Source organism: Phyllosticta citribraziliensis, assembly GCF_038025025.1.
Source record: "Phyllosticta citribraziliensis strain CPC 17464 chromosome Unknown J3D65scaffold_3, whole genome shotgun sequence".
Taxonomy (NCBI): Eukaryota; Fungi; Ascomycota; class Dothideomycetes; order Botryosphaeriales; family Phyllostictaceae; genus Phyllosticta; species Phyllosticta citribraziliensis.
Window position 1 is genome coordinate 59,067 of NW_027117340.1, and position 25,823 is coordinate 84,889.

The 25,823-nt window shown below is 59.1% G+C and overlaps 11 protein-coding genes across 11 annotated transcripts; 5 read left to right on the forward strand and 6 right to left on the reverse strand.

Annotated features, from left to right (window-relative positions):
• The first annotated feature begins 76 nt into the window (after positions 1-76).
• Positions 77-2,515, forward strand: J3D65DRAFT_236167 (uncharacterized protein). The gene is made up of 5 exons (XM_066794713.1): positions 77-550; positions 595-699; positions 750-1,070; positions 1,113-1,807; positions 1,861-2,515. The coding sequence occupies exons 1-5, from the start codon at positions 344-346 to the stop codon at positions 2,408-2,410; spliced, it is 1,878 nt and encodes a 625-aa protein (XP_066657398.1). The 5' UTR covers positions 77-343; the 3' UTR covers positions 2,411-2,515.
• On the reverse strand, positions 2,436-3,595 carry J3D65DRAFT_615426 (uncharacterized protein). The gene is made up of 2 exons (XM_066799329.1): positions 3,564-3,595; positions 2,436-3,495 (listed from the first exon to the last, which is right to left on the reverse strand). Exon 2 carries the CDS (start codon positions 3,367-3,369, stop codon positions 2,620-2,622), a length of 750 nt encoding a protein of 249 aa, XP_066657399.1. The 5' UTR covers positions 3,370-3,495; positions 3,564-3,595; the 3' UTR covers positions 2,436-2,619.
• Positions 3,596-5,283: 1,688 nt separating this feature from the next.
• On the forward strand, positions 5,284-5,916 carry J3D65DRAFT_600615 (uncharacterized protein; the record flags this gene model as incomplete). Its single annotated transcript, XM_066797979.1, has 1 exon — positions 5,284-5,916. The coding sequence occupies one exon, from the start codon at positions 5,284-5,286 to the stop codon at positions 5,914-5,916; it is 633 nt and encodes a 210-aa protein (XP_066657400.1).
• A 1,913-nt stretch (positions 5,917-7,829) lies between these two features.
• Positions 7,830-9,101, forward strand: J3D65DRAFT_691290 (thioesterase-like superfamily-domain-containing protein; the record flags this gene model as incomplete). Its single annotated transcript, XM_066803919.1, has 2 exons — positions 7,830-8,114; positions 8,166-9,101. The coding sequence occupies 2 exons, from the start codon at positions 7,830-7,832 to the stop codon at positions 8,991-8,993; spliced, it is 1,113 nt and encodes a 370-aa protein (XP_066657401.1). The 3' UTR covers positions 8,994-9,101.
• A 138-nt stretch (positions 9,102-9,239) lies between these two features.
• J3D65DRAFT_665248 (fungal-specific transcription factor domain-containing protein) lies at positions 9,240-11,644 on the forward strand (the record flags this gene model as incomplete). The annotated part of the gene is made up of 3 exons (XM_066802825.1): positions 9,240-9,364; positions 9,410-10,994; positions 11,042-11,644. The coding sequence occupies 3 exons, from the start codon at positions 9,240-9,242 to the stop codon at positions 11,642-11,644; spliced, it is 2,313 nt and encodes a 770-aa protein (XP_066657402.1).
• A 141-nt stretch (positions 11,645-11,785) lies between these two features.
• Positions 11,786-12,621, reverse strand: J3D65DRAFT_615434 (uncharacterized protein). The gene has a single exon (XM_066799330.1). It carries the CDS (start codon positions 12,505-12,507, stop codon positions 11,815-11,817), a length of 693 nt encoding a protein of 230 aa, XP_066657403.1. The 5' UTR covers positions 12,508-12,621; the 3' UTR covers positions 11,786-11,814.
• Positions 12,622-13,531: 910 nt separating this feature from the next.
• J3D65DRAFT_236261 (uncharacterized protein) lies at positions 13,532-14,829 on the reverse strand. The gene has a single exon (XM_066794714.1). The coding sequence runs from the start codon at positions 14,572-14,574 to the stop codon at positions 13,726-13,728; it is 849 nt and encodes a 282-aa protein (XP_066657404.1). The 5' UTR covers positions 14,575-14,829; the 3' UTR covers positions 13,532-13,725.
• Positions 14,830-15,764: 935 nt separating this feature from the next.
• J3D65DRAFT_665250 (uncharacterized protein) lies at positions 15,765-16,712 on the forward strand (the record flags this gene model as incomplete). The annotated part of the gene is made up of 2 exons (XM_066802826.1): positions 15,765-16,574; positions 16,641-16,712. 2 exons carry the CDS (start codon positions 15,765-15,767, stop codon positions 16,710-16,712), a joined length of 882 nt encoding a protein of 293 aa, XP_066657405.1.
• A 238-nt stretch (positions 16,713-16,950) lies between these two features.
• Positions 16,951-18,180, reverse strand: J3D65DRAFT_615442 (uncharacterized protein). The gene has a single exon (XM_066799331.1). It carries the CDS (start codon positions 17,759-17,761, stop codon positions 17,267-17,269), a length of 495 nt encoding a protein of 164 aa, XP_066657406.1. The 5' UTR covers positions 17,762-18,180; the 3' UTR covers positions 16,951-17,266.
• A 3,903-nt stretch (positions 18,181-22,083) lies between these two features.
• On the reverse strand, positions 22,084-24,110 carry J3D65DRAFT_236406 (Prenylcysteine lyase-domain-containing protein). Its single transcript, XM_066794716.1, has 3 exons — positions 23,836-24,110; positions 23,206-23,788; positions 22,084-23,161 (listed from the first exon to the last, which is right to left on the reverse strand). Exons 1-3 carry the CDS (start codon positions 23,948-23,950, stop codon positions 22,234-22,236), a joined length of 1,626 nt encoding a protein of 541 aa, XP_066657407.1. The 5' UTR covers positions 23,951-24,110; the 3' UTR covers positions 22,084-22,233.
• A 22-nt stretch (positions 24,111-24,132) lies between these two features.
• J3D65DRAFT_615451 (vacuolar protein sorting-associated protein 4) lies at positions 24,133-25,812 on the reverse strand. The gene is made up of 3 exons (XM_066799332.1): positions 24,959-25,812; positions 24,465-24,915; positions 24,133-24,421 (listed from the first exon to the last, which is right to left on the reverse strand). Exons 1-3 carry the CDS (start codon positions 25,582-25,584, stop codon positions 24,200-24,202), a joined length of 1,299 nt encoding a protein of 432 aa, XP_066657408.1. The 5' UTR covers positions 25,585-25,812; the 3' UTR covers positions 24,133-24,199.
• Between the last annotated feature and the right edge of the window lie 11 nt (positions 25,813-25,823).

Sequence of the window (25,823 nt, forward strand, 5' to 3'; positions counted from 1 at the left end):
TCACTCCCTCGTCCTCTGTCGTCATTCTCTCCGCCGTCCACGACATGAAGCTTCAATGCACCCAATTCGCAAGAAACAACACGTCCAAGGCAATTCGACCGACAAGTGTCGCGGTCGTCGCGTCGTGATAAGAGATGGGCGCGGATACACCATCAGGACCCGCGATCACATCATCCCCTCAAGCTTCGAATCCCCCACTATCCCGCCTCCGCGTCCCTTATACGCTGCCCATTCGTGCTGCTGCTGCATGACCACCATGGCCCTGTCAATGGCGAGCATATCCGGCTACCAAGCCACATAAATAGACGTAGCTTTCCGTCGTGTACTTGAACATTCTTCAACCATGGCTACTCCAGACGTTTCCATCCCGGCCCTTCCAAACGGCACTGCTTCACACTCCAAGTCGTCTGTTGCTAGCCATGTCGAGGAGCTGCCTCTGAAGAAAGATCCACCTGCAGACCTCCCGTACCCCCGCCTCGTTAACGAAAATGGAACACGGGACGACTTTGACTTGGAAGACCACCCCATCGACGAAGTGCGCCCATTAAAGGTGAGCTCTCCGCCCTTTGCAAACGACACGTGCCAACCAGCTAGGTCGCCATTGTCGGAACGGGCCTTGCCGGCGTCACGGCTGGCGTCATATTGCTCCACAAAGTCCCCAAGATCCAATTGACCATAATCGACAAAAATGCCGACGTCGTATGTCCCCGCCCCTCCACCTCCACGGCCGCTCTTGTCTGACCATTCAGGGCGGCACGTGGTTCGAAAACATCTACCCCGGCGTGCGCTGCGACGTACCGTCCGTCGTCTACCAGAGCACTTTCGAGCCCAAGAACGACTGGTCGGACGAGTTTGCGACGGGCGCCGAGATTCGCGACTACTGGCAAGGCATTGCCCGCAAGCATGGCCTGTACGACTTGATCAGGTTCAAGACTCAGATCCAGAGAGCCGAATGGGACCCTCTGCGCTCGCAATGGAAGCTCACCACGGAAAACCTCGACACCAACGAGGTGGCTGACGAACACTACGACTTTTTCTTGCCAGCCATTGGTCACTTTAATGCGTGGAAGGTTTGTTTTCCCTCTTTTTCACGACTCATCTAACGCCAGTAGATCCCCGACTTTCCTGGCATCGACACGTACAAAGGCTTCCTCCGTCACTCATCCCACTGGGACCCATCGTTCGACCCGACCAACAAGCGCATCGCCGTCATTGGAAATGGCGCGAGCGGCATCCAAATCCTCCCCGAACTGCGCAAGCACGCCGCCCGCATCGACCACTACGCGCGGTCACCAACGTGGATTGCCGGCTCGCTGGGCGGCCTCGAGCGCCAGGCAGAGGCGATGCCCTTTTCCCCCGAGCAGCGCACCGCTTTCAAGGACGAAAAGAGCTACCTCGTGTTCCGCAAAGCACTGGAGAACACGTATTGGAACCGCTTCCCGTCCGTTATCAAAGGCGGACCGGAGAACGAGGCCGCGCGCGACAACTTCATCGCCCTCATGGCGAAACGGCTGCAGGGGAGGACGGACTTGCTCGAGCAGCTCGTCCCAGATTTCGCACCGCACTGCCGTCGCTTGACGCCCGGGCCGGGATATCTCGAGGCGCTGGCGCAGCCGAATGTCGAGCTGATCCGCAAGCCGATTGCGCGCTTCACCGAGACGGGCATCGTGGCTGAGGACGGCACGCTCAGGGAGGTGGACGCCGTCATCTGCTGTACGGGTGCCAACACGCACTTTGCGCCCGTCTTCCCCGTCATCAGCGGCGAGTACGATCTTTCCAAAGACTGGCTGCCAGAAGGCAAATTTGGGTACGTCCCCTACCTATCCAACAATCCTCTACAATCAACTGACACGCCCCCAGCTTCCCATACACCTACCTCGGCCTCTCGGTCCCGCACTTCCCCAACCTCCTCCTGATGTACGGGCCCTCAGCGGCGGCCGTCAGCGGCACCGTCCCGCAGAGCGCCGAGACGGCCGCCACGTACCACGCGCGGCTGCTGCGCAAGGTGTCGTGGCAAGGCTACCGCACGGCGGAGCCGCGCGCGGCCGCGGCCGACGACTTCGTGCGCTACGCCGACGCCTTCTTCCCCAAGACCGTCTTCAGCGGCAACTGCAGCAGCTGGTACAACGGCGGGCGGCCCGGCGGCCGCATCCACGGCATCTGGCCTGGCAGCGGCGCGCACCTCAACTGGGCGCGGCGCGAGACGCGGTGGGAGGATTGGGAGTGGGGGTTTGGCGAAGACGAGGAGGCGGACGGGGAAGGGAAGGGGTGGCGCCACAATCGGTTTGCGTGGTTGGGCAATGGGCGCATGAGCAAGGAGTTTGTCGAGGGTGCGGATTTGCTGTCGTGGATGCAGTTGCCGTCGCAGATCGACTTGCGGGATTATCATGAGCGGTGGTGGGATGCGTAGGCTGGATACACTTGTGTGAAGGAGGGATAGATGTGTAGATGGATACGCTAGACTGACTGCATCACAATTTCAAGAAGACGTACATACGGCGCCTGGACGCGGCCCAACTGCAAAACCCTGACCCAACTCGACTCAAGAAGTCCCCCAGGTGACTCGCCGACGACCAACACCCCCTATTCGCAGGTCGGTATCCAACACCACAGCACCCTTCACTCCTCACGAATACACAGCTCCTCCATCTCCCTCTCCTTCTCCCTTTCCTTCTCCTCCTCTCTCTCCCTCTCCCTCATCGTCAACCGCCGCTCCTGACACTTGTACTTGCGCCGCAGATCAACGCGCGACACCTGGCGGTGCGTGACGAGCGACGGCAGCGTAGAGCGGCGGGGGAGGCCGACTCTCTCTTTCTCCTTCTCCTTCTCCTTGTCTCTCTCCTCCTTCTCCTTCTCAATGTCCCTCTCCTCCTTGTCCTTCGCCACGTCTTCCCTTTCCACCCTGCCTTTGCCGTTGCCCTTCTCCTTCTTCAAGCTCCTCAAGCTTTTCAAGCTCCGCAAACTCCGGAGACTCGCCATGTGCTGCACCCTCTTCTTGCCCTCATCACTCCTTTCTTTCTTCTGACACTCCCCCTTGTCCGCCGCCGTATTGCTCTCATCCCCACAAACGCGCACCGGCCGACACGTCTCGGAGCCGCCGGGCGAGCCGCCAAATACGGCAGCCGCGTACGCGGCGTTGGACAGCGACAGCGTGCTCAGGCTGTGCAGCAGGCGGCTGGGGTGGTGCAGGCGGAAGTGGGCGTGCTTTGGCGGGGGCGTGGGGGTGTGGGGGCGCTGCTGTTGCGCGCGGCGGTTGGTGATGGTGCTGGGGTTGTGGTTGGCGATGTGGTGGGAATTTGAGGGGGTGGTGGGGTGCGGGGACTGCCGGTGGGAGCGAGAGCGCCGGGGCGTGGAGTGTGTGCAGCCCATTTTGATTGGTTTTGGCGTTGGTTTTGAGGTTTGCGTGGAGCGGGCGAGCGGGCGGGTGGCTATTGTGTGTGGTTGTTTTGGGTATTGGAGGTTGGCTGGCTGGGCTGGGTCTGTCTTTCTGTCTGTCTATACTCCTGTCAGTCTTTCCGCCAAATCCGTACCCTACTCTCCTTTGCAGTAAATGACAGACATACCTTCTTCTTTCTCTCTCCTCTCTTCCCTTCCCTCTCAAGATCCAACAAGCAAGCAAGCAAGCGGCAAAGGCGAGAAAGAGTTGCCAGCGCGCCACAGTGCCTCAGTAGCGTCGTTGCCTTCTCAGACAGCGGCGAGACGAACAGCAGCGCGTGCAAAAGAGAGCCGAGAAGCTGTGCTCCCTTCCAGTATACCTCTCGTTCTTCCTGCGACCGCGCAGTCTTGGTCTTGATTGTCCAACGGGTATTTCTCCAGAGCGGCCGCGAAAGGAGCGCCAGCAGCGACGCGTTGGCAAAAGAGCGGCGAGCAGTGTTGGCCGAGGAGAGGCGCGTGGAGTTGAGCGAGAAGGCCAAGGGACGTGCAAGAGGTTGGGTTCCAAGATGTAGGTAGGCGGAAGAGGAGCAGAGGTGGCCGTGGAGAGTGGAGGGGACGCGTGAGGCTGTTTTCGGGACAGTGGTGCCGTCAAGTTTTATTTGCGCGGGCAGCGTGCGGTGATGCGAGCTATCTCGGCATAGGAGTTGTTTGTCGTCGTGGGTTGGCGGCGGGCGTGGGTGGGCACTGCTGGTTCACACGGCGATACTGGATACTGAGGCTTCTTTGGTGACTAGGAACCTATCTATCATACACATTCAAGTCCAAATTGGAGGTGATTGAGGGATCTTTAAATGGCGGCCGAATTTGGGAAGCTCTCAAAAATCGAACATTGTGTGTTGGTTTGATTAGATTTGGCCGTAGCAGTCACCTCAGGACGTCTCCAGCGCAAAATCTCTCAGTCCGTCCTGAGACTCTGGCATACACAGGCCTATCCATCATCCTTAGATGAGAGAACGCGGCTATCTTCCCAGCCCAGTAGGAAGCAGGAGACTCAGCACCGGCGGACCTACTTCATCGCAACAGAACCACTGTTGCAGCTTGGTATGCAGCACAAGCGCATCGACCCAAGCATCCGCACTCCAAGGACCAAGCGGCCGACCTTGGGCTAAACAAGACGTCAGTGAACGTGTGCCAACTGTTCGACGCCGCCCATTCGCGCATCCAACACTTCTACATCCCGCACCCCACACGTCCTCTGCGACTCCATCACTTTCAAAAAGCGGCGATTTCTTTGCTCTCGGCGCAGCTGGACGTATTGTTTTGGCACAAGACCCGCGCTGCCTTTTTCTCTTTGCATCTCTTTTGCCGCGACGTCGACCTGCGCGCTGCCACAACAACACTCGGCAGACGTCAACACCAACACCACCGTCCAAAAAGCGTGGCCCATTTTCGCTTTGAGCGCACCGTTCCCTGAGCACCGTGGCTCTTGGTGATTGCCGCTTCGAATTTGTCTGGAGCTCCTCTGGTCCAACTCTTACTGGCTGGCAAGTCTCATCCGTTGCAAGATGGCGCGCCTCGCTGACCTTCTGAAGACCAGTACGACTTCTTGACTTTGGACGAGCTCGTGTGAGCTGTGTGGTCCAAAACGCTGCTCTCAAGCTCTGCGTTGACGTCTGGCCTTGAGGTTTGTCAATACGCTCCAAAGCTGCGAATAGGCTTACCTCTAAATATTCTTACAGAATTCATCGCCGATTTCGTTCGCGCATCGCAAACTGTTCGTCAGAAAGGAAGCAAAACTTCTGGACGCTCTCCGCGGTGAACGGCAAACACTTCAACTCCTCCAATCCCAACACCAGGCCAAAACCCAGGCGCCTCTCAACCACCAAAGCACAACACGCACCCGCCACCATGTGCAAGCGCTACGTCCCCATCTACCAATGCCGCCACCGGGACCACGTGCCACAACCCGAGCTCTACCTCTGCCAGCGGGCGCTCGCCGCCTTCACGTGGCAGTCGCAAAAAGCGCCGAGCATCAGCCTCACGAATGCATCCTTCGTGCTGCAAAAGCTCGCCGCGCGCACCGCCGGCTGCCTGCGCGAGTCCACCTCCGAGCTGGCGCTGTACTACCAGGTGCAGCCCGAGTGGTGCGACGCGTGTCTGGCGAACGGGCAGGCGACGGCGCGCGCGGCCGTGCTGGAGGCGGACGAGCTGCCGTTCAAGCGCGGCGATGTCGGCGCGTGGATTCCGTGGAAGGAGGGCGTCGAGGTGGCTCGGAGCGAGCGCACTGAGGCGCAGGAGCGCGTGTGGGTCCAGGACTTGCGTGCTAGGCCGGTGCAGACGTATTGGCGGACTGTGGCTGCTGAGAAGGTGTGCGAGGATGGCGAGGGCATGGATGAAGATGAACATGAGGGTGAGAGCAGCCATTGCAAGTCTGAGAAGAGTGCTTCGATGCTGCCGGATCGCTATGCTCAGACCAAGGAGCTGGTGTCGCGCTGTTGTGATCTGATATCGCTGAGTGGCAGCAGCCCGGAGAAGAATTGAGGTGGGAGCTTGACGTTGCTTCGTGGTAGCGGAATGGGGGAGCACACCAGAAGAGAAGCGTAGGATGTAGATTCTGCGGGCTACAATTGACTTTGGGTCTTGAGATTGGCAGACAAAAATCTGGAGTAAGGACCGCGGCGATGTTAGGCGTAGTGGAGTATACAAGTGGCATACTCAATTGGTCAAAATCCCTTCTGCTGTGATGTGTTGTTCCAACGAGAAAACGTGCAAGAAAGATGTCAAAACGGACAGGATAGCTTAAGAAATTCGGTCTTGGAGTGAAAGGAAGGTCAAGGGCGAGGGAAAAGAAAAAGAGCTACAGGTTCTGTAGGTCTTATGCTCTGCTCTAACCAATCGACGTGAGAAAGGCAATATCTAACCACGTCAAAATCTCAACGACGAGATGTTGTATCAGGCCGCTACTCCGGGCGCTGCCCGGACGAAAGAGGCAGTCAGGAGCACAATCCAGAGGGGGTCAGGGCTGTGAGCGAACCAAAGAGCCCACCAACGCCCGATATATTGCGCAACAGCGACGTCATCATCATAATCGGCCGGTTAGCGCAATGGAACAGGACACAGTCTCAACGTCATTGTCACCGACACCCTTAAGAGTAAAACCCCAGGGTGTGTGAGCTAGGGTTGGCGTGCTGCGCGTAGCAGAGCTTGGCCCAGAGTTCGACTCCCGCTTCAGGAAGCGACACAGGTGCGGGTGCGCGTTTCTTTTTGCTTTTTGTTTTTGTCGTTGTTGTGTCGAGGAGTTGGCTGAGTTTTTGGTGATAGCCACAGAGCACGCTCAGGGAAGCGGAAAGAGCTAAAGAGGACCGTCAGCAGTGGAGTGGCAGCATCAGCGTCTTCATCAACGCTACCCACCTCGCCTTCTTTCACCAGCAGAGGCAGGGATCGCAGCTGTCGCGAGAGTCTTTGAGCGGCGCCTCATTCCACCAACAGCATTAGTGCGCGAGCTGCAGACGTTTTTTTGAGCCGATCAGCATTGGGCAGTCTGTCTGAGCTGCTCATCGACACTGCCGCGGGGACTGCGGCGGAAAGATCAATCAAGCTCATGCGACGACGGGAGCAATGCCGCAGAGACACTCATCATGAATTTGGAGGGCGACGAATTGAACGAGTGGATTGGGCTGCACGATCCAGGGCAGGACGTGAGGTTGTTCAGTTCCAGCCGACTGGCAATCGACTCGGATTCGTCGATCTGAATGGACAGATACCTGAGTTTGAAGTCGAGCAGAACGTCGTCTTCACAAGGATTGCCGAATCAGGCGAACTAATATAGCGCCAGCGATGACAGAACGGTGTCTTGCCTAGCCGAGGGACGGGCCGGCCAGTACGGCAACGGGGACCAATAGCCGTAACGTGGCGCAAGGGTAGTCTAGCTGAAAAGGCCGACGTAAAGGGCAGTTTTGTCCTGGTGTGTGGTGGCGGCCGCAGAAGAAGAAAGGTGATGCGAGTAGTCGGTGCGGTGTTCCGGAAAAAGGGTGCGTGGGCTGACCAACAGCGCCCATCGGAAGAAGCAAAAGTAAAGAGAGAACGACTCTGAATTGGAACTTGCCTTCTTTTTCTCAGAGTTTGTCGTGTCCGGCGCCTAGCCTTGCCGATTTGGACATGTGCTTGCGAGGCTAGCGCACGTGCGGCAGAGGAGGAGTCGACGATAGTTTCGCGCCAGTTGCAGATGGTCGAGCCGGCCCGTCAGGGTCTGCGGATCGGTTGAGCACTGTAGCTCCAACACCTTTGTCTGATGGGGTGTTCGAGGCTGTTGCAATCGAGTCTATCATGGGCTGCGGTCGTGCCCGAGCTTTCATGGTGCCGTTGTCGAGCGGTTGGGCATGATATAAATCCGTCAACCACATCCAGTGTCCAAGAAGCCGGACTGTCGTTCTACTGGCATCATCTCGCCCATCATGCAGGAGCAGCCTCTTTCGTCTCCTACTCCCTCGGGTTTTCAGAAACCGAGAGGTACATCGATCCCCCTAACCAACCCGACATCTTTTGCTCCGCTCGTTGCCCTCGAGAGACTCTCCGCGACGACCTTCACCAACGTTGAGCCGGTGGTTGCAGGAGGAGCGCGCGTCATTCGCGGCAGACATGGGCAGGCCCAGTTGCAGTTGACGACCTATGGCGGCTTGATGTTTGCACAGGCGGCGTGGGCGGCGGCCGAGACGATAGGAAGCGAATGGGTTATTCACGTAAGTGCCGCGCCTTCCAGAATTTTCCATGCTCTTGACGCGTGAGTCTAGAACGTCACGGGTACCTTTCTAGCTCCAGGGGTCCATGGCGTGCCGTTCACGTATCATGTCCGCTCCGTGCTAGAAGGAAAATCTTTTTGTTTGCGAGCCGTCGAAGCGACACAGTCGCACTCAAGACCAGGCTCAGCAACCATCACGAATTGTCGCGTCACCGTCTCTTTCAAGAAGCTGGTGGCAGCGAATCCGTCGCAGTTTGATCACCAACCGCCGCGTTCGGGTCCTGTTCAGCATGCGCTCGCGCGCTTTCGCGCCGGTGCCTCGCCACATCCAAATACGCTGACGCGGCGGACGTTTCCAACACTCGAGGCCATGCTGGGCCGTCGACAAACGGCGCGAGAGCCCATCTACACGCCGAGCGTTGCGGGAGTTGAAGCAGTCTTTATGCCTCTTCCTGCCTCTGGACTGCCGCGGTCGCAGGCTTTCCCTAATCCGCGAGCATGCCGCAAGACGACGGCGCTGTACACGGCCGTTGGAAGAGCGTCCGAGTTTGCTGGGGCGTCGGCAAACTTGTCAATTTGCGCACATTTGAATGCCGCAGATGGTATGACGCTGTTTGATGCAGCGGCGCTGCTGGGGTTTCCGGCGCCGCAGGTCCGCGCGCTGTGCACTCTGGGGTTGAATGTCGTCATTCACGACGCTGGGTCGGTGGGAATCGCTGGCGATGGACACAAAAAGAAGTGGTATGTGCAGGAGGGCTGGGTTGATCGGTACGCGGATGAAAGAGTCGTCTTTTGCACCAGAGTTTGGGACGAGCGGGGCGTGTGCGTGTTGAGCTCATGGCAAGAGGGAGTGTTGAAGCTGAGGGAGGCGAGGTTGTAGGAGCTCGGCTGTAGAGGGAGCTGCCCTGAGCATGTGCCGAGCTGGTGTTTGGTTTCCGTTCCGCTGTCAACGGAACCTGAACCTGGAGGCGGAGGAGGGCGGGACGGGCGGGTCGGAAAAGGAGGGAGTGGAGAGAGAGAGGGGAGGGGTCAAAGCGGGGACTCATGTCCCCCGCAATATGCAATGGATCTCACCTTCATCAACAACATCAATCCCTCCTCTCTCTTTCGCCCTCCTGCGCTCAACATGGCTGCTGTCGAACCTCCGGCGCCCTCGTCGCCCTCGCCCTCGCCGTCGTCCTCTACCCACCCCGTCCAGCCGCCTCCCGAAAAACGCAGGAAAATCACAAGAGCATGTGACAATTGCAAATCGTACCACCGCCTCGGCCCTCATTCGTTCTCTGCTAATGATGACAGGAAAAAGAAGCGCTGCACCGGAACCCAGCCTTGTCCGTCGTGCGAAAAGGCTGCAAAACCATGCACCTATCTGGCCAGCTACACGCGCGGCCGCTTCAACACGCCGCCTTCGTCTCGCGGTCTGGATGCCCTGGTCCTCGCCGCCGAGTCGCACAACCACCTCTCCGATCGCCGTCGGAGGGGCTCGTCCACCACATGTCCCGAATCAATGTCCGTGTCCGTCCCCGTTAGCCGAAGGAATGCTTCGTTCAGTTCCGACTACCCTCCGTCTGGCCGCCCCTCTCTGCCGCCGCTTCATGGTCCCCTGCATCCTCTTGCGCCAGCAAATGTCCAGCTCCCCGCCAGGCCAACCTCCAAACGACCTTCGCCGGAAACGGATCGCCGTCCTGTGGGCCCCAACTCGAATGGAGCGTGGCTCCGCCGCGCCATGCGGAAGCTGAATCAGGCCCGGCCGAGCGAGGGTACCCTCGGCCCACGCTCAGGAACCACGTCCGAAGCCACCGTCTTTACATTTGGAGACAAACCCCCGGTGACGACGTCGGGCTTTGAAGCTCCGTTGCCGCCGCCGGCACTGCACGCAGAGTACCTGGTCGGTCGATATTTCGAGTTTGCCATGCCCACGTATCGATTCCTGCATCGGCCAAGCCTGACTTCGTGGTTGTGGGAGCTCTCTCAAGACAAGGTCGCCGTGGCTCCTGCAAAAAGGGCCGTTCTGTACATGATTTTCGCGTATGCCATGCTCTACGAGACTAGCCGAATCAAGGATCAGGAAGCCGACTCGAGGCGGAAAAGCGAGACGTACTTTCGCGAAGCTCAAGTCCTCTTGGCCCACGAGACTGGTCCCGCAACGCTGGAATCTGTGCAGGCCAGGTTCATCCAGTGCCACTATCTGCTGAGCACTGGCCGGTCAAATCAGGCGTGGTATACTTTTGGGACGACAGTGCAGCTTGCCATGGCTCTCGGCCTCCACCGTAAACGCCCTGGAAATACGTCTCTCGTCGTCCGAGAAACGAGGAGACGGCTGTTTTGGGCAATATACACGTTGGATCGGTACCTTGCAATCGCCTCTGACCGACCTACAATGCTGCAGGATGACGACATCTCTCAAGAACTCCCCCTTGCCATCAACGACGACGACCTGACAGATACCCATGCCGCCCAAGCGAGTCGGGACGACTGTCTAGAGGACGGCCCCATATCTCACTGCCAGCTTGCGCGAATGGTCGGCAGGATGGCCAAGGAGCAGTCCTCCATGCACACAAAAACAGACAGCGAACGGCGAGCCATTGCAATACAACACAACAAGGCTCTGGACGAGTGGCGCTCGCAACTGCCTCCCCTCCTCTCTGGCTGCATAAAACCGTCCAGCTTGATTTTGATATTCCGTCGCCAATGCACCGTGCTCAAGCTCGCCCATGCGCACGCCGTCATGCTTGTAAACCGCCCCTTTCTCCTGTCCAGTAAGACGGACCCCGTCGTCCAAGGCTTCGCTGACGACTGTCTTGCTGCCGCGCGGACGGTGCTCGAGCTCGTCCTCGCCTTCTTCGCCGAAGGGCAGCCCGTGGCGTCGTTTTGGTTTACGCAGGTGAGTTGGCAGATCCGCTCCGCCGCTTTGACTGACAACGATCACAGCACATCGTCTTCAACGCGCTCGCCGTCGTTTACGTGCACCTCCTGCATGCCCGACATCACCACCACGCCACGCTGCACGTGCAGCCGTCGCCCCCGTCGTCCACCACCGCGGCGGCCGACACTGCGAGCTCGACGTCGCTGCTCGCCCTCGCCGACGCCACGACGCAGCACCTCGCCGCCATCGTCGAGCCGCACGCGCCGAGCGGCCGCCACGCCGTCGTCCTCGACGAGCTGCGCCACGACCTGGCGGCCGCTTCGCCGTTCAGCGAGCCCAGCGCCCGCTTCTCGCTGCCCGCAGACGTCAAGCCGAGCAAGCCGGCCGGCTTGCCGAACGGCGCGTCGACGCTGCTGCTCTCGCCGCCGGACGAGCCGAGTGCGGGGACGCCGAATGGCCATGGCCATGGTCATGGCCGTGGAGGGGGCGAGACGGGCGGTAGTGGCCGCGGCTCGCCGTACGCGACGAACGGGGCGCACGCGCTTGAAGCGGCGGTGGCAGAGGGCTGGGACCGCGACGTCGAGATCGGGTCGTCGCTGTTCTGGCAGCAGCTCGATGCGCTGCCGATGGGCGTGGGCGTGGGCGTGGGCGTGGGAGGGGGCGGTTGACGCGCAGGAAGAACAAGTTGCTGTGCTGTGCTGCGCTGGCAATTCGCATACATGTACATACGAGAAAGTACACATTAAAACATAAACCACAGTGGCACCCCCTCCCCCTCCCCCTAACCCCTTCCCCCCAAAACAACAACAACCGCCCCTACAAAAAACTCCCCGGCCGCTCATCCTTCCAACACAATTCCCTCCCCTCGAACGCGCGCGGATCCCGCTTCCTCTCCTCCACGCACCGCCGGCACCAGCCCTCCTGCAGGATGCGCACGTCCTCGATGTAGGCGCAGGCGGCCCGCATCTGCGTCTCTCTTGCGAGTCCGGAGGACGAGCCTGCGGTGCCTGCGGTGCTGCTGGGCTCCGCGGCGGCGGCTTGCAGTTCGGCCAGGTTCAGCTTGCCCAGCGTGCACAGCGCCAGCGTGGGCGCTTCTTGCGGCGTCGCGCCGTGGTTGCACTGCCAGACGCGGGTCCATTCGTGGCACATGGCGATATTCTGGAGATGGGAGGGGAGAGGGAGAGAGAGAGAGAGAAGGGGTGGTTTTGGGGATGGAGGAGGTGGCGGAGAGGGAGAGAGAGAGGTAGAGAAAGAGAGGGAGGGAGGTGTTGTTCTGGTTCTTGTTGTTGTTTTCCGTGTGCTGTTTCTTTTGCAGCGAGGAGAAAGAAGGGCGGAGAGATGGGATCCAAGGGCTGGTGGATTCGCAGTCGTAGTGGGTTGGCGGCGAGGAGCCAGAGAGCGGGGGCGGTTGGTTCGTTGTTGTTGGCGGATTTCCAGGTGTGGTGGTAATAGTGGTAGTGTTGTTGTTGTCTCGATCAACCAGTGGTGCTCGATACGGCGACGGGACGAAAGTACGTATGTATGTGTGCATGTACGTGGCGGGGAGACAGGTAAGGTAGGTCAAGAAAGAGTCGTTGAAGAACAGAGAGGAGACAGGAAAGGTGATAAATGTTGCAGACTCAGACGGACAATTCAATCAATGACAACACTCAGCTACCTACCTACCTACCGCAACAACCCGCATCTTATATCCATATCCAACCTCACCGTCTCCGCCACCACGATATCCACCTCCACATCTATTACTGCCAAAACGACGCACGCCTACCTACCTTTCATTTTTTCTTTTTTGCACTCGCTCCAGCAGCAGCAGTGGTGGTAGCAGCAGCATCACCACCACCACCACCACCACCACCACCACCACCAAACAATAGATGCGCTGCGCTGCACTGCTGACGTCCAGCTGGCGGTGTACCTAGGTGGAGAGGCGAGAGGCGCTTGTCTTTCCTTTGCGTTCGGTCGAGCAGGCAGGGCGCCGCCGCCGCCAGCCCACCGCAGCCCAGCCCAGCCAAGCCAGGCCAGTCCAGCCGCAGATTCCGGGAGCCAGCGAGCCAATCCAGCCGCAACCGTTTGCACTGAAACTTAGTGCGTGCGGCGCGCGCGCACATTGGGTGGTTGTGGTGGTCGTGGAGGACTACTTGCCTGCCTGCCTGCCTGCCTATCATGATGACGAGCAGTGGTGGAGTGGGGCGGGGCGGACAGGGCGCGGCAGGGCGCGGCAGGGCAAGGGCGTCTGAAGAAAGACAGACAGACATAGCAGCAGCAGCTGAGCGCAGCAGCAGCATTATTGGACGTCCATGCGCGCGTGGGGTGAAAGCCTCCACCACCACGTGGGAGAAATCGGTAGTCGGGTCGAGCATGTGTGTATGTGTGTATGTGGTTGTGTCGCTGTGTGAGATATCGATAGACGACGACAGACAGAGAGACAGACAGACGTACAGGAAGGCAGGCCACAGTGGCTGAAAGGGCCAGCCGGCTGGCCACTCGCGTGACGTGGGTTCCTGCACTATAATGGATGCTGCCGAGGCTGATGAGGCTGACGATGATGATGAGGCTCAAGTGTATGTACCTGTGTGTGTAGGTAGAGCAACTGTACCGGGCAAGTGAGGTCGTAGAGCTGCCGCCGCGGCCGCAAAACATCACGAGATGTGGAGAAGCCCTTGCTTTTGCTGGACTGCTTCCATGGACAGACAGACAGACAGACAGGACAGGACAGGCGTGGCGCGCCAAAGACGTCGGTGATTCCAAATCAAATGCACCAGCAGGTCAACAATGACAACGACGACGACAGCTGCCGGCGCCGCCCCATTATCGAGACGAGTCGAGAGAGCAGCAGTAGCAGCAGCAGTAGCGGTGCTATTGATGGCATACCCACCCACCTACCGCGTGCGTCGAGGCGTAAAAGCAAGACCAAACCGGTCTCATTCATTCGTATCCACACTTTTTTGATTCGCAACAGTGGAGTCTCTTTTTTTTTTTTTGTTTTTTTTCCTGGCGGCTGTACGACCACCCGGATCTCGCAGCCCATCCATGGCTGCAGCAAGCCTATCCTCCGATCGCCCGTCTGCCCCACGCCGCAAGGGTGTGTAGAGGTGAGTGCACTGCTATTTTGAGAAGCTACATACCTAGACGGTACTTGCAAAAAGGGTCGTGATGACGTGCAGGCGACGGCTTTTGGGGGTGGGGAGGCATTGGTTTGGGGCGCTGCGCGTTCAGACTTGCGACCTTGCGACCCCGTCACGAGCACACGACGGTAGAGATGACAGTAGTTCGGCATTGCCGGAGCATGACGCCAAGCAAAAGATAATATCAGCGGCAAGCCCTCCCCCCCGCCAGCTGAAGAGCCGAACGCAGAGAGGGAGGACGGGATGGGAGGCGAATTGACGCGGGCAATTGGTGGCGCCGAGCTGAGCCGCCGCGCACGCTCAAAGTTCGGGGGGAAGGTGGTACGGATTCGGGCACGCCACGCTGTGTACGACGACGACGACGACGCGACGGGGACCGATGAAGAACGAGCGAGAGAAGGGGACAGAGGACTCGGGACGACGTAGGCCAAGCAGGGACGAGGAGTTGTAGCCGTGATACGAGGAGGGCACATGATGATGGGGGAGTCAAGAGGGAGAGGGAGAGAGGTCGGTTGCGGCGGTTCTCGGTGGTTTGGCGGCGGAAGCTGGTGGTGGAGGAGGTGGTGGTGGTTGTTGAGCAGGATGATGAGGTGAGGAGCGGGTCAAACAGCGGCTGTGACGACGGCCGTTACTGCGGCTCTGGTCAAGGGTCCAAGGCGTACAGCTTTGGGGGGATGGGATGCCGTGAGGAGTGGTTGTGATGGTGGTGGTGGTGGTGGTGGTGGTGGAGGAGGAGGAGATGAGATGATGGCCTCCACTGGGGGCAGCGATGACATCGGTCGGAGGGAAACTGGGGCAGGACAGGGCTGGGCTCGAGCGTGGACGGGGGGCTCACCGCCGTGCTGTACTGTACTGTAGAGTGTAGATGGAGTGACATTCGTGGTGGAGCAGCCCGGGCCCAGAGGTGGAGTGGGTGCACGTGCTCGGTGGGTGCGGATCAGAGGCCGAAGCTCGACTCGACGACTCGGCGACTCGACTCGACTCACTCTCCACCTCTTGACAGGCACCACCCAGCTTGCCCTCCTCCACGACGACAAGACACGTCGGACGTTCTGCGGGACCCGTTCCCGGTCGTCGACCTGCTCTGCTCCGGCGACCATGGACCACGACGGCTGCGCTGCAGGCACACCAAAGAAGAGTCGGACGCAGCAAAAGGAAAACAACACCAAATCAACCTGCCGCCGACGCATCTTTTGTTGAAACGCCCTGTCCCGCACAAGCTTGCGCCATAGCCGGGGCAGCAGGGCATGGATGGCGGGCTGGAGTCGTCCTGAGCGGTCACGGCTGAGCCCCATAACTAAGATAACCGGGGAGCTTGATTCAGAAGCCTTGCAATTTGTGATGTGCGTGACTTCCAGGCCGTTTCAGCTTCTATATTCGCAAAAGACTGCCCGGCCAATCACCGCCGCCAGCCGGGAACAACGACGCTCCGCCACGTCGAGCTGCAAAAGGACAGCCTTATATGCCACACTCCCTCCAACACGTCCATCGTCAACCCCCCCCTCCCATCGACTCCCCCTGGCCATCCCATCCCGATCCCGTTCTGTACTGCAGCTCTTCCCACTTCCAGCCTCTCCCCCGGCCGACGCTACGCTACGCTCCTCCACTCCACCCTCCACTCTGCTCCGGATCGCCAGATCATCCAGTCCTTTTTCCAGTTCCCATGCCCATGAGAATGTCCCACTACTACTACAACGAGGCGGACCTCGCCATGATGGACATTTTTCCCGCCTCCGCCTCCGCCTCGTCCTCCTCCTCGGCCCCCTCGTCGACCATCTACGCCCCTCCCTGCCACATGCCTCCTCACCAGCGCTCTGGCTACGACCCGCGCACCACCAGCGTCTCCATGACCGGCTACCTCCCGCAACCCTCGGCCATGCCGCACCAATCCTACTCGCACCAAAACTACTGGACCGGCCATCACCAGCACTCTGTTCCCCACCAGCATCCGCTGCCGCAAGCCACCATGGGCCTGCCCTCCATGGCCCCGTACCCGTCGTCGACCATTGCCTACGCCCACTCGCAACCATTTGCCCCTGAGACGACCCTCCCCTCGAGTTACTCGCTCCACCACCGCTCCGAGAGGTCGCCCTCGACCGTGTCAACGGGGGCATTCTCGCCCCAGCCGTCGGTCGACGGAAGCATCGCCGGAGCCGAGTACTCGCGCTCCATCTCGCCGAGCTCAAACTCGCCCGACCTCCGCGCCTACGGGTACCTGAACAAGAACGGCACCTGGACCTGCGCCTACCCGGGCTGCACCAGCAAGGCCGTCTTCACGCGCGGCTGCGACCTGCGCAAGCACCACAAGCGCCACACAAAGTCCTTCTTCTGCCGCCAAGAGGGCTGCCCGCAGGCCACGGGCGGCGGCTTCTCCAGCAAAAAGGACCTGGCGCGGCACGAGGCCAAGCACAACCCGGGCGTCATTTGCGAGTGGGAGGGCTGCGAAAGGATTTTCAGCAGAGTCGACAACATGGTGAGTCGAGTCGCAACCAAGCACATCTTCATCTCTCGCAAAGTGAGACTGACACGGCCATGACAGAGAGATCACGTCAAGCGCATACACCTCAAGGGCGCCAGGCCCCAACCGGCCAAGCGCGGCTCGACATCATAAACAACGGCCCGCACGTTTTGTTTTCTCTCAAACTTCTAACATGCCGCGTCTTGATTCAAACCCAGAGTCGGATAAATGCGGATGCTCGCCCCCCGGCACCGTCGATCGCCACGGCTACGTCACGGCCTGTCCGCGGCGGTCTAGGCGACTCTTTCCATGTGGATATTTTTCTCCAACCAAAACCCGAAGCATTTTTCTTTTCCTTTGTCAACTGCATGAGTCGCACGACGGCTCGCACTTTTTTTTTCTTCCTGGCGCATAGACGTTTCTCATAGATGGGGGGTAGGACAGGTTTTTTTTTTTTTTTTTTCTTTTTTTTGCTCATGGAGGAACACAATTCTTAATTTGGCAGAAAAGCATTGGCATTGTCAAAGCGGGCGTGGGAGGCGTCATTGGCGTTTCTGGTGGGCGGGAAATCATCTTCACAAAGGGCCCCAGGCAGCATAACTAGCATCGGGGGAAAGGCCGCGGGCCTCTCGAGTCAACACACGCATGCATGGATGCACACATATTTTTGTACATGGATTGGACGACTTCTTGGGACAGCCACTTTGCTAGAGTGGGTCAGACGACATCGTTTTCTCTTGCGCGCAACGAAGGAAAAATGGTTCTCCGCTTTGTTTTGCTGGGGTGATGGTGCGCTCCAGACGGCCGGATACTGTGGCTTGTCTCCTGAAGACGGGGATCATGGACGGCGAGAGACGGTGATGCGACCCTGGCTGGCGGTGGGAATTATGCTGTCGATCGGGGTTTCTGCGCGTGGTCCCATCAAGAGAGAGCTCGAGCAGCGGGATTGGTGAAACGGGCGAGAGAGGGGCGTGGCTGGAACACGCACTAGTGGGAGGCCTAAGATTGCAGGGCTGCGTGCAACCCCAGAGGAGAGCAGAGGCCAGAACGTTGGTCGACGATGGTGGTGATGATGATGATGATGATGATGGACGTCGGGCATGATTGCCGACACGGACGGCACGGCGTGAGATGACGGCCCGGCCGAGCAGCGGTGAGAGAGGGTCAAGTCGAAAGGACGACGGGACACGTCCTCGGGACATTCGCAAAACAACTGCCGACTCGGCATCGGCTCAATTCTCTTCCTCGTCGACCGTTGAACATCCATCATCAACCTCGAGCACTTGTTCGATAGAGTGTTTGGCTGGCAAACCGGTTTCGTTTTGCGGCCTGCAATCTCCGATTACACCACGAACGCAAACCGTCTTCTCCACCAAAAACGACTGTCGATTATTGGCCCAGTTGCTTGTTTTGCTGCTTCAGATTGACAATTGTTTCATCGGCCCATCCTTGACTCCCCGTCTCATCATTATGATTGCGCGCGTTTCGCCCCCAGTCCCATGGATCCCCTGTCGACACTTAAGCTTTTTGACTCTGTCGGGTCTGCACCAAACCTGAGGACGACCCTCCAGCTTGGGACGCTGTTGTCGCTGCTGCTGCTGAGAGGAAACGGTTTCGAGCGTCCGGCTGCTCCCGCTGCTACTGCGCCAACTTGTAACGGTTTCTCTCACGATGCCAGTTCGACAAGTCTGGACTTGGGACTCTTGTGCTCCCCTTGTCACCCCGCCTCATGCACGACCAAATCACGTCCGCCCACCTCAGGGGTCAACAAGGGGTGGCTCGGCGGTGGAAAAGAGGATCGCCATGTGTCGCCTGGGGTCCTCTACGCCTAGAACATGGTCCAAGACATCTTCATTTGTTGCTCCACCTCCTCCTCCATATTCCATCAGTCAGGGCTGACACTGACACCGACACTGACACTCTGACAGCTCACAGACAACACGGAGGCGTCGTGCGGATCCGCCGCCGCCGCCGCCCGCCACAATGATGCGCTTCCAGATTTGCAGCTAGTTCGAAATGGATGCGCGCGTCTCTGCAGGCCAAGACAATGCGAGACTTGCATGTCGCCAAATCCAGATTAGGACGGCTTATTCATGCCCCCCCCCCGTCCTGCCTCTCCCTTGGTCCGTCGAAAGATTCTCGAATTCTGCAGAAGCTTAGCCCTCAAACACTGCACGCAGAGTCAGGACAAACAAGAGCGACACCACGCACACTTGCCGTTTCAGCGCCCCCACAGTCCTCGAACGACAATGGCGGCGGCGACGAGGACGCGCCGACGGCGAGAACAATGAGCGCCGTTTTTTTTCCTGATCGTGTCGCACTGACTGCGCTCTCCTCCGCCGTTGCGACAGCGATCATGGCCCGTGGACGAAACACGTCCATGACTTGCTCCAGTCCTGGCGGCTGCCGGCCTGGCGTACATCGTACTTCCCAATTGCGCGAATACTTGTCCGCAAACTGTCGTCTGTGCTGGGTGCTTCTGTTGGCTCCTCCGCCGGCCGACGCAAGAGGGAAGGAGAGAGCAGTACGAGCGCGGGTACGTAAGCCCCCTGTGGATTGACAGGCCGGCCAAGGAACCCAGCCCGAGAGACAGACAGGGAAGTGCTGGGCACGGAGGCTATGCGGTGCTGCTGCGAATGCCACTTCGAGGCTGGCTGGCTGCCCGGATCCATTATCCCGTTTTTGGGCGCTGCTGCTGGACCTGCTGCTGGGTCCATCACGCAGCAGCATCAACGCCACTCATCCTCATGTCCGAGTCGACGACAGAGCCACCACATGACGACGGATCTGTCGGCGGTACCTACAATGTGGGCACTTCTCAGTCGTTTGATGGTGGCCTCTGCGTCGTCGCGACGACGCTGCAAAGCTCGCGCTCTGCGCCCTACCCTCTCGCCCTCGTACCACCCGCACACTGATTCGCGCGGGAGACGTCCTCCTGACCGGGAGCAGCCGATGCTGCGGTGATGGCCTGGCTGGCTGGCTGGCATCCGATGAGCCCTTTGCTCTCCAGCAGATGCCCACAAGTCACGACCGCTCTACAACCACCTTGAGTTCACGCCTCCATCAACCACCATGTCCAAGTGGCGTGGCGGCCGTATGTACCTGTCCCAGCAACCAAACAAGCTCTCCTCAGTCCCCAGTCCCTCGCTCACATTAGCCTTTCCACCATCGCCATCGCCCATCATCATCGCCAGGCACGCCAGTCAGATGCGCCGCCTGTCGCCGCCGCCATCGCCGCCGCCGCCACTCCGCCGTCGAACGACGTCGTCCGCTCTCCCGCTGCCTGGGTCTCCCCAGCCGACCGGGTTCGCGGCGCTGGAAAAAGACCGCCGCTTGCCCGCTCGCACGCACGCTCGCAACGGCCGTCTTGCTCTTTGCGGGTGCTCCGATGAGACCGTGTCAGAGTGCTACGTCAGTCAGTCAGTCTGTCAGTCAGTTCGCCGGCGGTCGTGAGTGCGTGAGGTCGCCTCCGTCAATCATCCATAATCAACCATCCATGTATGTATTCATGCCTGCCTCTCTCTCCGCCGGCAGTGCTAGGTAGGTCGCCGCGCTCATCCCCCCATCCGTCCATCCAACTTCCTCCCTCACGTCCTCGTACCTACCGGTAGGTACCGACACCACGCACACCTTCATTTAGCAACAGCAGGCGGCATTCCGTCATCGACGTTGACGATCAGCGTCGTCGGTTAGAGTACCGCACCGCACCGCACTGTCGTTGGTTGTTCATGCTGTGTGGTGCTGTCTGTCTTGGATATTTTTGCCTTTCCCCTTTCCTTACTCTACCTTGTCGTTGACGGGGACCTTCCTCCCTACCCCTACCTTACCCACCCTACACGCCCATCTCTCGTCATTCGCCGAAATGGTGGTGGTGGACAAGTACCTATCTACAGTAGTACAGTATTGTCGCCACTCGCGCACGCACGCCCGCACGCCCGCATCCGCTGCTGCTGATCACTCGCCCGCGCTGCGCTGCGCTGTAGCCGAGCTCTAAGTTTATCCTGCCTGCTACTATACATGCTTCCCCTCTGTACGCTCCCCGTCTTCCTTGTCGTCGTCGTCGTCGTCGTCGTCGACGAGATGGAAAGACGTCACGATGCCGACATCATCGTACGAGAGTCTTTGACGACAAGGGCGCTCGGCTTGGCTCTTTGATATGCCTGCATGCTGTACACGCTCGGTCGGTTGGTCGGTCGGTCGGTCAATCGGTTGCGGTGGTATTGTTCGGTTGCGGGGCAGCAATGGGCGTGCGCTGCTGCTGCTGCTCTGTCTGGTCGCCGCGTCGCTGCGTCGTCTATCTGTCTGCGGCAGTGCTCGTCTCCGTTCTTACGTCCTTGTCCTGCTACTGTATCCTACCCGTCTACCTACTTACCTACCCGCCGCACCGCTGGACAGCCACTCTACCATCTTTGCATCGAGGTCAGAAAGTGCTCGTGAGGAGACCGCCGCAAGGGAGGACGTGTACAGACAGTGTGGTGTGTAATGCGAGTCTAGTCTCTCCGATGGCCAGAGTGCCCGAGCCGGCTCTCGCTCTGCTTCCTCTCGGCCCCTTCAAGCGGAGGAGCGGGCCTTGGGAGTGCCGACTTTGACTACCTGTCACTGTTTGGCTGGGCAGTAGGCCAGGGGTTTAGCAGAGTGATGTCGGCAGCTCTGTAGGCATGTCTATACGTTCAGTGCGTGTGAACGGCTGCTTGTGTGTGCGTGCGTTAGTTGCTTGTGTAGCTCGAAAGGGCACGTAGGAGGCCGGTAGAGTAGTGCTCTAATATACTACCACACTACACAGCAGCCCCTTTTCCATCGTCTCTTCTCACTTCTCCCTATCTTCCATCACTTCACCCTTCCCGCGCTCTACTTGTCTCTCTTTCTCTCTTCTTTAGTTCCTCTCCTCCTCCTCCAGCTCTCCATAAAACATCGTCTACGCAGTATTTGTCTCCCAGCTTATCTATCCCATGGTCCATCATCATCGCGTTCCTTGCTTTGCACGTCACTTTCTGCGACAGCGCTGTTGCGCTTCCAAAGCCTTTTTCTCATGCCCCTGCGTGCATTACTCATCTTCTGCCATCCTACGACGTCCACCATACCAACACTTCCACGCAGGGCGCGCCTGAGCCATCATTTCCAAAGTCCTGCGTCCGTACCGCCGCGCTGCTAAAGTAAAAGAGGGAAAAGGAGGGAAACAATAGTGGTGATGTTAGTGGCGACAGTTTAAAGCGGGTAGTTATATCGAGAGATACACATGTAGGTGGAACGCTTTTATACAATTCGGACTATGTGCCATGCAATTCAAGCTTCTCCTCGCCGTGCCGAAAGCAGACGGATCAGAACGAAGCGTTGGTCCATCTTCGGCGAGACTGGGCTGCTTGTTCAGTGCCATGTGGCGGTGCCTCCGACGCCAAGCGAAGAGAGAAGAAAAGAAATCGTGGTCTGGTGTGGGAGTGCAGAGAGACTCGAGAGCCGAGAGTCAGCTGCAAAATTGGCTTGAGGGCTGCTGGAGTGGCCAGATGTGTGTGGTGGCTTGGTTTTGGAGCGCGTTTGCGACGTCTAGTCGGCAATGTTCGCGTTGTGGAGGACGTTAGGGGACGCTGACTGGTGGAAAGGTCAAGGGGAAAACAATGCTTTGACCTCGTTCGAAAAGCCATGCAAGTGAAGATCAAATCCAACATCAGACAACACACTACAATTCCTTCACACCCTCGCTCGCGTCTGCCGCCGCACCTGCACTATCACCCCGCGACTCCTTTCCCTTGGCCCACCCGTCGACAACCAGCTTCGCCACATTACGACCCATGAGCGCGCTGGTCTCCATGGTCGAGATGAAGCCTTCGATGCCGCCGGTATACCACAGCCCACCAGCAGCGCCGCCGTCGCCGCCCTCGCAGCCATCAAGACACACGTCGTCGAACGAGACGCGCGGCGACTCGTACGGATACGACTGCCAGACCTTGCGGTAGATCCAGGAGACGTCGTCGTCGGTGACGCCTTGGGGGAGGTCGAACAGGCGCGCCAACCACGCATCGTCGGCGGGCTGTGGGCTGAAGATCTTGTACAGATACTCGCGGCGGCCGGTGTGCGGGTTGGTGGCGCGGCGCAGGGTGCTGATGCTGAAGAAGCCGGCGGGCCCGGGGAACTGGCGGTCGTCGGGGCGCACGTCGGGGGGCAGCGTGGTCAGGACGACGGACGGGACGGGCCCGTCGTCGGCGTTGAGCGCGAAGAAGGACGGCGACAGCCGGTGCGGTGACGCGAGCAGCGTGACGTGCAGCGTCACAAAGGCCAGGTCGGCCGGCTCGGTGTGCGGCGGCGGCGTCAGCGTCACGTTGGACTGGTGGTACGGCGCGGCGAGTATGACCGTGTCGTAGTGCTCCGGGGCCAGCGTTTGGCCAGATGCCGTCTTCGGGATGACGGTGTAGGTCGAGTCCGACTCTTTTGTCAGGGCTGAGACGGCCGTGTTGAGCCGGGTCGAGAGATTGGGCGTGGCGGAGAGGAAGGACGAGAAGATGCGCCAGTTGCCGCCTGGCACGGATTTGGCGCCGTCGGTGGCCATGCAGACCATGGTGATGAGGCCGTTGATGAGCGGGAGGTTTTGGGCGTAGTTGACGCGAGTGCTGGCTGGTCAATTGAATCCCCCAGCGGTCGATACGGGACATACCTCGCCTGCACCACCTCATCCGCAAACAACCCTCCCACGCCATTCTCCTTCAAAAACGCCTCTCCCGTCATGGCCATGGGCCTCACCAGCCCCAGCTCCATGGCCTTGTCCGTCAGGCTCCTCCACGGGAAATGTGGCTCCTCGTACATTTTCAAAAACTGGCCCACCGTCTGGCTCATCAGGCGCCTGGTGCGGATGGGCGCCAACCCGTATTTCCACAGCATCTTGAGCGTGTCCCACCAGCCCAGCTCGTCGTCCCCGCGGAACACAAACTCGCGTCCGTTCCAGATGCCCACGTAATCTCCTTCCTCCTCCTCTTCCGCTGCTTTTGCTAGCCCCAAGTCTGGTGTCGCTACCGTCAGGTTGAAGCGCTGCACCGCGTCCATCAGGATGTGGTTGACCTTGACAAAGATGCTGGCGCCCAGCTCGACGGGTTCCAACGGGTCGTCCCACGCGTGCACCGTCGTCGAGCGTCCGCCAACGTATGACGAGCGCTCGAACACGGTGATGTTGGTCGTGATGCCCGCCATGGACGCATATTGGGAGAGGTGGTACGCGGCGGACGAGCCGGCGGCGCCGGCGCCTGTGATTGAGCTTAGTTGACGGTACACTTTGACGGAGAGATCCTACCTATGATGGCAATGTTTCTGACCGGTCCATCGGGGATCGAGAGATCGATTGGCGTTTGAGAGCTGGTGCAGAAGAGTGGCAGCGTCAGGGCTGCCAAAAGAGAGTTGCGCAGCATGTTGGAGCTGTGGGGTGACGGAGCAGGGGAGCTACCTAGGTTCGAGCTATGGGAAGTAGTCGTAGGAGCTTACAAAGCTACAACTTTGTCACGTCATGTCTGCACCCCGACATGAACATCAAGAGAACAATGTCAAGAGGAATGCAAACGGTTGTTGTTGTGCAAGCACGAGTCATGTTGGAGCTGCTGCACGGACATGTAATTGATTCCCGTCGCCTGTACCGCTATGTAAGAAATCATCTGGTATTTTCATGCGCCCTCGCTGCCAAACTCCAGTGTCCAATCTGCATTCTTCTTGAGGTCATCCCCGCTGACTGTCGGTCTTGAGCTCTTGATGGCCTTGATGAAGTCTTTGAGCATCAGCGGAGGCTCCATCAGTTGCTCCGACTCGACATCGGTCCACGTCATTTCCATGGCCCCATTGTCGCCCGGCGAACATGGCGTGAGCTTTTCTTGTCCATCCACGAGAACCTAACACGTCAGCCAAAGCTTTCTGATTTGATTTCTTTCTCACCTTTTTGTAGTGTGTGGCAGTCTGAATCTTCCTCACGGGCTGCATTAGAGCGTCCTGCACGGCAATACTTATGTCGCTGCCAGAGTATCCCTCGCTCAACCTTCCCAGCTCCTTGAAATCCTCGGGCCTGAGCGAACACGGCGTTGAGCCGACAGCGAGCTCAAACATCTTCATCCTGGCCGGAAGATCCGGCAAGCTAATGTGCACGCGTCTTTGGAAACGTCTCCGAATGGCCGCGTCCAGCTGCCACGGAATGTTTGTGGCACCGAGAATGAGCACGCCCTTGGAGTCCTTGCCAACGCCGTCCATCTGGACCAGCAGTTCCGTCTTGATACGCCGTGAAGCCTCCGACTCGCCCTCGCCGCGGGGACCGCACAGCGCGTCGATTTCGTCGATGAAGATGATTGACGGCTTGTTCTCTCGTGCCATGTTGAAGAGTTGCTTGACGAGCCTGTCCAAGTCAGCTCGGTCTCTCGGTCGAATCTCAGACCTACCTTTCACTCTCGCCCATCCATTTCGAGACCAAGTCGGAACTGCTGACGCTGAAGAATGTGCTGTTTGCCTCGGTGGCCACCGCCTTGGCGAGATAACTCTTACCGGTACCCGGCGGTCCGTAAAGTAGGATGCCCTTCCACGGCTGTCTCTTGCCCGTAAAGAGGTGTGGAAACTTGATGGGTAATATCACGGCTTCTTTGAGAGCTTCCTTTGCCTGCTCCAAGCCTGCCACGTCCTCCCACTTGATGTTTGGCTTCTCGCTCAGAATTGCACCCGCCAACGCGCCCCTCAACTTCTTGCTGTCGGCATCCTCCTCATCGTCCCCGCTCTTGCCACTGCCGCCGGCGACCTTGCCGTTGGACCCCACCGCGCTCGGCTTCCGCTTGTTGTCCGTGTCGTTTTGCGCCAGGTGGTTCTTGAGCTTCTCGGCCCGCTCCATGTACTCGCTGACCTTGTTGCGAATCATTTCCTTGGTCTTTGCATTCTTCTCCCACTTGAGCGCCAGCATGAACAGCTCCAGGGCTCGGTAGTAGAGCTCGTATGCCTCCTTGTAGTTGCCATTTGTGTCCGTCTCGATGGCCTTTTTGACCGTGTCGATTCCGCGGCCTAGGAAGTCGGTACTCATGGTGGAGATTGCGCGTGAGGGCTGACGACGGAGCGACGGTGTTTGTCAAATGCTCGTGAACTGGTCGTCGAGGGCAACGGCGGGCGCTATCGGTCGCGGACGACTGTGGCGATTGGCTGGCAGCGTGGACAGGACCTCGGGAGTCTCGACGAAAGACAAAGCCACCAGAGACAAAGTCTGCCAATCAACGAGGTAGAGTGCGACGGCGAGGGCGGCGTCAAGGTGTTGCGGTCCGTGGG